General features: G+C 36.1%; 3 protein-coding genes across 3 annotated transcripts; 2 read left to right on the forward strand and 1 right to left on the reverse strand.

Moving 5' to 3' along the window:
- Nucleotides 80-2,277, reverse strand: LOC18787175. The gene is made up of 4 exons (XM_007219539.2): nucleotides 1,747-2,277; nucleotides 957-1,104; nucleotides 760-853; nucleotides 80-466 (listed from the first exon to the last, which is right to left on the reverse strand). Exons 1-4 carry the CDS (start codon nucleotides 2,028-2,030, stop codon nucleotides 201-203), a joined length of 792 nt encoding a protein of 263 aa, XP_007219601.1. The 5' UTR covers nucleotides 2,031-2,277; the 3' UTR covers nucleotides 80-200.
- Nucleotides 3,128-6,531, forward strand: LOC18786150 (cell number regulator 6). The gene is made up of 5 exons (XM_007219679.2): nucleotides 3,128-3,260; nucleotides 3,371-3,481; nucleotides 3,830-3,944; nucleotides 4,462-4,727; nucleotides 5,874-6,531. Exons 2-5 carry the CDS (start codon nucleotides 3,371-3,373, stop codon nucleotides 6,147-6,149), a joined length of 768 nt encoding a protein of 255 aa, XP_007219741.1. The 5' UTR covers nucleotides 3,128-3,260; the 3' UTR covers nucleotides 6,150-6,531.
- Nucleotides 7,678-8,241, forward strand: LOC109947412. The gene has a single exon (XM_020557373.1). It carries the CDS (start codon nucleotides 7,678-7,680, stop codon nucleotides 8,239-8,241), a length of 564 nt encoding a protein of 187 aa, XP_020412962.1.

Consider the following 9,480-nt stretch of genomic DNA (forward strand, 5'->3'; position numbering starts at 1 on the left):
AAGAGGTTTCACAGATTATTCTGAATGTGGTTTCTTGGATTATTTTTCTACCCTGATATAGTAGTCTAGTCGTCCCCAGTGACAGTGGCAAAAGATGATTTAAAACTTTATTTAATAAAACAATATTTGTGCATAAATGGGACTTATGATGGCCAAGGTGCTTATCTTTGTACAACCATTTTCAGAAGCTAATCCGGTGGTCAGGCCTTGTGGAATCGAGTAACAACCACAATTAAAAGAATCACAACAGAGAGAAGCAATGAAGACCTAACTTTTGCTTCAAACTGATCCTCATCGTCCGCCGTAGGGTTTTCACTCGGAGGAGTTTCTGGAGGTAGAAACATCTCATTCACGAGTGATTGAAATGTCTCAATAAGTTGCATAATTTTTGCTTTTGTAACATCCATAATCCACCTCATAATTCGTGTAGATAATTCTGGTTCCTCGTTTTCACTCGAAGGCAGCCCTTCATTTTGAGCCAGAAAGATAGAGATTAGTGTAATGAAAATAAATTTAGTAGGAGATGTTTATTGCCATGGAATAATAAAAGCAAAGTGGTTTCCTTGTTATACTTTTCTGTTTATCAAAAACACTACTTTAAGACCAGTTAATGCAGAAAGACAACTGATAACAGAAAAAATAAAACAAATATGCATCAATGAAATAGGTGTTGCCAAGGTTGTGCATCAGAAATCTATTTAACATACCCAGAAAAAAAAACCCAAGTAAATTAAGTACGGGATAAGTGGAAATGCATACCAAGGAAGATAGGCTCTTGGAGCTTCTTGACCAACTCATTGTTGGTAACAGCTTCCCATAGGGCTTTATCAGATGAAAGGGAGACCACCAGTCTCTGCATTCAAGTTAGATTACTCAAGTAACATTTTGGGAGAAAAAACATTACAACGTAAAAGACGGACAAGGGACTTGTAGCTCAAGTGGTTAAGAGAAGACACCTTAACACAAGGATCCGTCTGTAACAATTGGAAAGCCTCATGAACTCTTCTTTGTCCATATGAGAGCAACTTTCTTGTAACACAGCAATCCAATATTTGCTGAAGCCATTGAAACTCTGGCTGAGATGAAGTTATCCCTTGCATAAAACTGGTCAAGATGGAAATATGATATCACAAACATTCAAGTCTCAACAAGAAGTTAATCAAATCCTTAATCACAAAGGAACAAAAAGAATTTATTAAAATCTGCTTTCACTTTGTGATTTGTTAATTATGAACACAGTATTCTTTTATTCTGGATATCATTCAAATAATTTATTAATGTTTAAGTTAAGCTTGTGTAAGCAATCATTAATGAACACAGTTTTTCCCTCCCTTCATTTCATCAAGTCAGCTAAAGGAAATTTGCATGGGAAATTTGATCAGTTTTCCAAAAACATAAAACTAAATTAAGGTGAGAAGAAATATAATCATCAAGTAAAATAAGTGAAAGACATCCAAGGAAATATAAACATAAAATAAAGCTAAAGATTTAGATTATATGAAAATAAGTAAAATCTTGACTGCTTTGCATGGGATTGATTGAACATCTCCTCTGTGGACAAAATTTGAGTTCCACAACAGAGTAGATAACATATCCCCATCAAAAGAATCATACCCCAAAAATTTACAAATTTTGTAAAGTTAATAATACTTACTTGAGTTCGAATCTCCCTCCCAGTAATTTATATTAGATTATATTAAAGTAAAATATCGCTTGTATAAAGAAAATAAAAATAATAATACTTACTTGAGAAGAGCAGTTATTGCATTTTGGACTTCAAATTGGGAAGGAACAGGCCCAAAAACAGAGCTCAGATTAGACCCACTTGCTCTTTTGTCTTCTTTTCCATATGCAAGCTCTAGTTTTCTGCAACTCTCACTTCCACAGAAACAGTATGTAGCAGAACAAGAGGGTTTAACAGTGGCAACATAACTGGATGAAACTGGAAGCTTCGAAGAAGAAGAAGAAGAAGAAGAAGAATGTTTGATGTGGATGGTGGGCAGGTCAATATGCATGGTTCCTCCTCCCATGGCTGTTCTTTCTTTCTTCAATCTGCTGAGGCTCGTCTGAGTTGAAATGCAAAAAAGAAAGGAATTGGCGTTTTTCTCTTGTTAGTGTTGTTTGTTGGTTTTCATATCTACACGTCAAGGATTCAACACCTGATGTTTAGCCAGTCTGTTGTAAACTATTCTGAGAAATCTCATCCTTTCCCAGAGGCCCATGTTGATATATTTTGGGCCGTTGCTTCCTTTCATATATGTGTGTTTTTTTCTTTGGAGTAAAGAATTGTAAGATGGATACATAAAAGATTTTCAATCATTTTAAGGAGTGAATAGCAATGAGTTTGTAGCTTAAATAGTTAAGAATATTTATCTATGCAATTGAGGTCGACTCCCTTCTCTTTAATATCACTCGTATAGAAAGAAAAATAAAATAAAAAAGCGCCAGTAAACTATCATTGTGACAAACCATAAATAAAACTTTAACTTGCCATAAATAGATATCCAAAATTGAACTTTAATGTGGCTGTAAGATAAGTAACTTAGCGCGGATGCACTCGTTCAAGTATAATTACTAAAGAGGACCCTCTTTGTCACCTAAAGATGGTTTAATCTCAACTATACCCTTTAAATATTAGACAAGTTCAACACCAAACTTAAAATTTGAAGATAATGTAGTAATTACACTCCATTTTCAGTCCTCATTTTGAACAAATATGGACAAACTTTTTATGAAATCTTCCACTTCAAAAGAAATTTGTGAGTTTTGACAAAACATAGATAGGTTCTCTGATTGGCCCAATCCGCTTCTATCGAGAAAAACTCTTATGCAATAGGAATAACATTTTTTATTATTCTGGTCAATAACACAATGACATATGGGATAACTTTTCTACGTGTCATCATCTTATTGACCGAGATAGCAAAACAGTTATATCCTCATTACAAGTAAGTTTTTTTGGTCTCGATGACACTAATTAAAAAGCCAAAAAACAATAATTAAAAAAGATCTATGGTGGAAATACGACGTCGTTGTTATACGTAATTTGTTCCATCAATGCAAAATTGATGTACATTTCCCATTGCTGCTATTAAGACATGGCGTTTGAGAGTGAATGAAGAGCCGAAGAGGACGCGTTGCGTTGAGAAAGAAAGCAACAAAGAACAGGCTCATAGATTTGTACACCATTCTCTCAGAAACTCCTCCACATCTGGAGTAGCTTTCCCATTTTTTCTTTTTTGTGTTTCTTTAATTCCAAGGTACATATTCCTCACTGATTTCCATTTTTTATCCATGTTATATATAAGAGCTATACATACATGTATATTAAATATGAAGGAAATGTATAATGTGGGTTTGGTTGGACCAGATGGCTGATGGAAATCCCCAATCGAGGTACGTGAAGCTGACGAGGGAACAAGAAGCGCCAACGGAAGATATCAACCCTGGAGAGCTCAACCAACCCATTCAAATTCCTCAGGTCCTTCTTTCACTTCCTGGGCTTCGATTTTTTTTTTTTGTGCAGAAAATCGCAAATTTGGGTTCATATCTGAGAAAAATGATAATGTTGGATGTTGGTTTTCTGTTGTTTTTGTTTTCATGAGGATTTCTTCTATCTTGTTGCAAATTAGCTATAATTGATATTCTTAGAAACCTCTACTCTGTTGTTAAATTATAAGTGCAATGCTAATGATATTCCTGACATTGAGGTGACATGCTTTAGTGTGCATTTATCTATGTGATGTACCTCAATCTAATGTTGACATATCACATATTGTCCTTGTTATTTTTTTTGTTGGTGTTGATGATTATGTTTAGTATTGGACAGTTAAGTGTTGATAAATGTGCGGAATGTGGGCAACCACTGCCTGAAAGATACCAACCCCCAGCCGATGAAGATTGGACAACTGGGATATTTGGCTGTGCTGAAGATCCTGAGAGTTGTAAGCGTTCATCTGCTGTATCACTTTTCGTTTTCTTTTTTCTCGGGATGGGAGGCGGTTTGAAAGCATAATTTTCTACTTTTGTTGATTAATCAGGCGAAGAAAAACAGGGTTAAATGTGGCCCACTTATGATGATTAATAAGGCAAAGAAAAACAATGTTAAAATGTGACCTAATGATTTGGAAGTTAGACATTTAGATTGTCCAAGTTAAGCAAAATTGTTTTTATATGCAACCAGTTCTCACCTCAGCAGGTCAGAAGGCTTTGTGTATCCAAAGAGGAATAGCATTTTGGAAATTTATGTTACTCTCCTAGTTTTTACATATTGTGTTCCTTGCTGAGACCATAATGTGCCTAGATTTGTTTGGATTTTCTGAAGAAAAAGAGAGAAGATTTTTAGATTTTAGAGTATTAGTTGAGTGAGATAAAATAGATGTCACAACCCTGATGGAATATATTTTATCACACTCTCCTGATAATTCATAATTCCTTGAATTTATTGTGTTTATGTTGCAGGCTGGACTGGACTTTTCTGTCCATGTGTGCTGTTTGGGCGTAATGTTGAAACAATACGAGAAGATATTCCCTGGAACAATGCCTGTGTTTGCCATGCCATGTGTGTTGAAGGAGGAATTGCAGTTGCAGCAGTAACAGGATTCTTTCATGGTCTTGATCCTAAGACTTCGGTTCTCATCTGTGAGACATTGCTATTTGCCTGGTGGATGTGTGCAATCTACACAGGTCTGTTTAGGCAGTCATTGCAAAAGAAGTATCATCTCAAGGTGAATTTCAGTTCTTATATTTCTTGAACTTGGAATTACATGCAAAATAAATCAGATCATCTGGAAGAATAGAATGTGAATAAATTTTCTGAAATGTAAAAGGCCTGTGTACATTCACTTTAGATAATTTTATGTTTTCTCCTATTTATTTTTGCATTTTTGGTAAGTTATTTTGTTAAATTTTTTCCCCATGATTTTGCATTGTACACAAATGGCTTTTGGTGATAGGCCCTACTTTTAATAAGGTGAAGTTTTTCTTGTCTCACATATAATATATAGCTTCTGATGTGAATTTTTGTCATACTATGAAATGTTGATTCATGTGTTTGACTTTCCCGTTCAAGTGTGATGTTCTTTTGTTGTGTGTGTGTAAACCAGATGGTTTGTTTGCTAAATTGCCTTTGCACTATCCTCAGCTGGTAAGCAAATCAATTATCTACATTGTCTGCTATAAAGAGCTTTTAGATACAAGATTGTTTTTTAATCAGTGTTTACTTCGATAATTTTATGTGTTAGTAGCACTGATGCTTCAGAAAGAGCAGACTTCATTTATTTTCATATGTATGCTTGAAACTTTATCTTTCTTCAATACTTCCTTCTAAACTTAAGTAGGATAAAATAAATAAAAATTTATTTGTTAATCAGTTTCCCAGATAGAATGTGAAATGGATTAATTTGAGCCTTTAAATGTATTTGTTTACTTTTCTGCTATCAATATCTAGATTTAAGTCTCTCTGGTTACTAGCATTGCATGCTGAAAAGATGTATCTAAATCAAAGACCTAAGTGGTCACAGAAAGAAGCCATCAACACATTAGTTATCAAATGGTTTAGATACTCCAATTTTTAGAGCTAATACGGGGGCCCTTGAGACATGATATCAAGCGTTCCTGTTTTCAAAACCTCAAGATTTACAGCTTTAAATTTTTGGTGGAAACTCAGAATATTTTGTTTATGAAAGAGTAGCTTGAGGTTTGTAACAATTGCTTTCAGAAAAAAGTAATTTAGTATTCGCTTTTATTATGGAAAGAAAGCCCTGAAATCTGTTTCCCTTCCTGAAAAAGCTAATGAACTCTTTTCGGATTATTTCATTTGAACATTAACACCTATAGTGTGGGTTCTGACTTAGTGTGCTACTTTTCTGCAGGATTCACCCTGTGATCCATGCCTGGTGCACTGCTGCATGCACTGGTGTGCTTTGTGTCAAGAGCACAGGGAGATGAGGAACCACCTATCTGATAATACTTCCAATACGATGACCCTTGTTGCCCCTCCACCAGTTCAAGAGATGAACTCTGGAGAGAACAAGGATGCTGCTTCGTCTTCGGAGTCTACGGGTCATGAACACAATGATGCTGCTTCGTCTGCAGAGTCTTCTGATCATAAAAACACCAATATGGAGTTGGCCCTGCAGCCTGTGTAGAGGATTAGCATTTTGCTACATACATGAAAAGAATTCTTTCCATACATTTCGAGTCTTTAGAAGATCAACAACCTGTGCAGAAATTTGAAGACCCTCGAACATCATTAGGATGCCAGATCTGTTGCTTTTGAGAAACATCATATAAGTGAGGCTTTGTTATTGTCATCAAGTTGATTCCTTTCTAAGGGTTTAGAAAGGTTCATTCTTTTGACACCAATTTCATTGACCCATGGATTTTGCCTTATATTAGTCAAACTAAGAAACTCCTACTTCAAGACGGTCACATCTGTGCAATATTATCAATTTTACTACAAAAATTAAGCTAGAAAAATGTAAGAATTTTTCTTATTTTATATTTTATTTTATACAAGCGATATTAAGGGTGTGGAATCACATGCACTTCCTCACAACGTGATTTCCTGATTCAAATGATTCATTTGTTAGTTTTTCCTTCAAAGATCATTTATGTAAACAATCATCAAAATTGGAAATTCATTAGATATTTAATTTTTATTATAGTCTTTCAAATGCTTTTAGCCAATTCACTGTGATTATTTTTCCAGTAACAACTAGATGATTATTTATTCTTGATTTGGATTATTTTACCTATGAGTAGTGTTTGACCTGGGTCATAAAAAATAGATGGTTCAGATTATGAAACTAAAATTTCAAATAATTAAACCGGACTAAGACCAACCCGAAATATTTTTTTTATTTTTTATTTTTTCCATCTCATCTCTCAAAATCTCTCTGTAAGGCCATCTCCAACCCATGAGGCCAAACCCAAAATATCCCAAATTATAGCCCAAAACCTCTCCCAACTCAAGAAAATAAAGGGGCCAAACTTTGGGAAAACCCAAACTTGGGGCTAAATAGCAGTCCATCTATTGTTTGGACCCAAAAAAAAATTTCAGTGGAGCCCACCTGCTATTGGCGCAGCCCATGTGCAAGAAATCAAATGGGGGCCCGTACTGCAGTGCTTGTCTGCTGCCTGATGCAGCAACTTGCCACATGTCGCATTTTGGTTATGTTGTCGTTGGAGCTATTGTCTGGACCCAAAAAAATTTCAGTGGAGCCCACCTGCTGTTGGCGCAACCCATGTGCAAGAAATCAAATTAGGGCACGTGTTGCAGTGCTTGTCTGCTGCATGATGCAGCAGCTTGCCACATGTCGCATTTTGGTTATGTTGCCGTTGGAATCCAACGACAACAATTCAAATTTCTTTTTTTTTTTTAATATTCTAATAGTAACTTAAATCAACGATCTAGATTAAACATAAGCTATGTTAACGGTAAAGAAAAAAATCCAACGGTCAAAATAATATTTTAACTAACCCCAAAACTCACTCCAAACTCTACAAATACTCGGCCATTTCTCAATTAATCTACCACAAATATTTTTTTTTATTTCTCAATTTATTTTTCCTTTGTCAATTTCATCAATTTCCTTTCATTCTCATACTTTTCATATCATTTCAAGCACATCATCTTCTTCATTCTCTTACTTTTCATATCATTTCAAGTTTTCAATGGATAACCGTGGCAATGCCATCTTTTTCTTTATGTTTGATGATGATTCAAATGATGAGGAACATCATCAGAGAGTGATACAAGCCATTGTCCACCATAGTTCACTGGAGAATGAAGCCACCAAATATGGTGGGTCGGTAGTCGGTCATGAGTACAAGAACCGTAAGAGGGAAAATCGCCATCGCAATCTCATGTCCAACTACTTCATTGAAAGGCCACATTTTAATAGTACAGACTTTCGTAGGCAGTTCCGAATGCGGAAAGAGTTGTTTTACTGCATCTTGAATGATGTTGTCAACCACGAGCCATACTTTCGCTATAAAAAAGACGGGCTTGGCCGACAAGGGCTATCCCCTGAACAAAAGTTAACCGCTGTCTTTCGTATGCTCGCATGGGGATGCTCAGTTGACGCAACCAACGAGTACTGTAAATTGAGTGAAAGCATAGCTCTTGAATCACTCTGTAAGTTTTGTTGCGCTGTTGAAGCCATGTACGGACAAAGGTACCTCAGGTCTCCAAATCTAGCTGACCTTTACATGCTATTGCACATGGCAAGTCGTTGATGCTTCCCAGGCATGCTAGGAAGTCTTGACTGCATGCATTGGGAATGGAAGAACTGCCCATATACTTGGGCATGCCAATTTACTGGTCACAAAAAAAAAAAACTCACTGTTGCACTAGAGGCCCTGGCCTTATACAACACATGGATATGGCATGCCTTTTTTTTGGAGCTGTTGGATCCAACAATGATATCAACATTTTAGCTCGTTCTACATTGTTCAATGATGTGGTACATGGAATGGTTCCTTATGTTGAATATATAGTCAATGGAAATCAATACCATTTCGGCTATTATTTGGCAGATGGGATCTACCCCCGTTGGGCTACTTTGGTAAAGACCATCTCTTCTCCTCCTGATAACCTAAAGAAGAGGCTTTTTGCACAAATGCAAGAAGTGTACAGGAAGGATGTTGAAAGAGCATTTGGAATACTATAGGCTCGATCGGTTATTGTTCAGGACCCTGCACATATGTGGTGCAAGGATAACCTCTACTCAATTATGATGACGTGTATAATATTGCACAACATGGTTGTGGAGGATGAGTACGAATATGTTGAAGAGGAATTTGATGATGAGGATACGTGTTCACAACGATCTAGGAGGACCAGAGTAAGACAACATGAGCTGGAGCCAAGCATTACATACGAGTACCACAAAGATAGCCCGACTCTTTTTGATTACATGATTCATCATAATAGAGTTCGATCTCCACATGTGCATTAGAGTCTCTGACATGATTTGATCGATCACCTTTGGAGGAGCTTTGGAGATGTGAATGAGGTCGACAATTGTTTCAATCCTCCTTTTGTGTTTTTTTTTTAATGTTGTGTGTTTTCTTTTGGAATAAAATATGTTTGTGGAATTTCAATTTTTTTAGGTCAAATTGTTCAAAAAATTAAAGGCTTAATAGCTACAGTGCACCTTAAAACATTGGTCAAATCTCACTTTACCCCCTTAAAGTTAAAGTGACTCATTTTGCCCCATTGACCAAGGTTTGATGTTTCACAGTGCCCTTTACTGTTAATTTCATCCAAAAGTCCGTTTAATTTTATGACGTGGCAGGGGTGTTTTAGTAATTTTGTGCACTAGGGTTTTTTATTCACATATTTGAGTGGGTGATGTGGCAAAGTGGAGCCCACCTCCAGTATGGATAAAAATATTAATAAAAAATTAATTACTTTGGTTGTCGAGAGAGGGGGCAATGGGTTTCTGAGTTCTGCACATGGAGGGGGTGGGTTGC

Source organism: Prunus persica, chromosome G2 (assembly GCF_000346465.2).
Source record: "Prunus persica cultivar Lovell chromosome G2, Prunus_persica_NCBIv2, whole genome shotgun sequence".
Lineage (NCBI taxonomy): Eukaryota > Viridiplantae > Streptophyta > Magnoliopsida > Rosales > Rosaceae > Prunus > Prunus persica.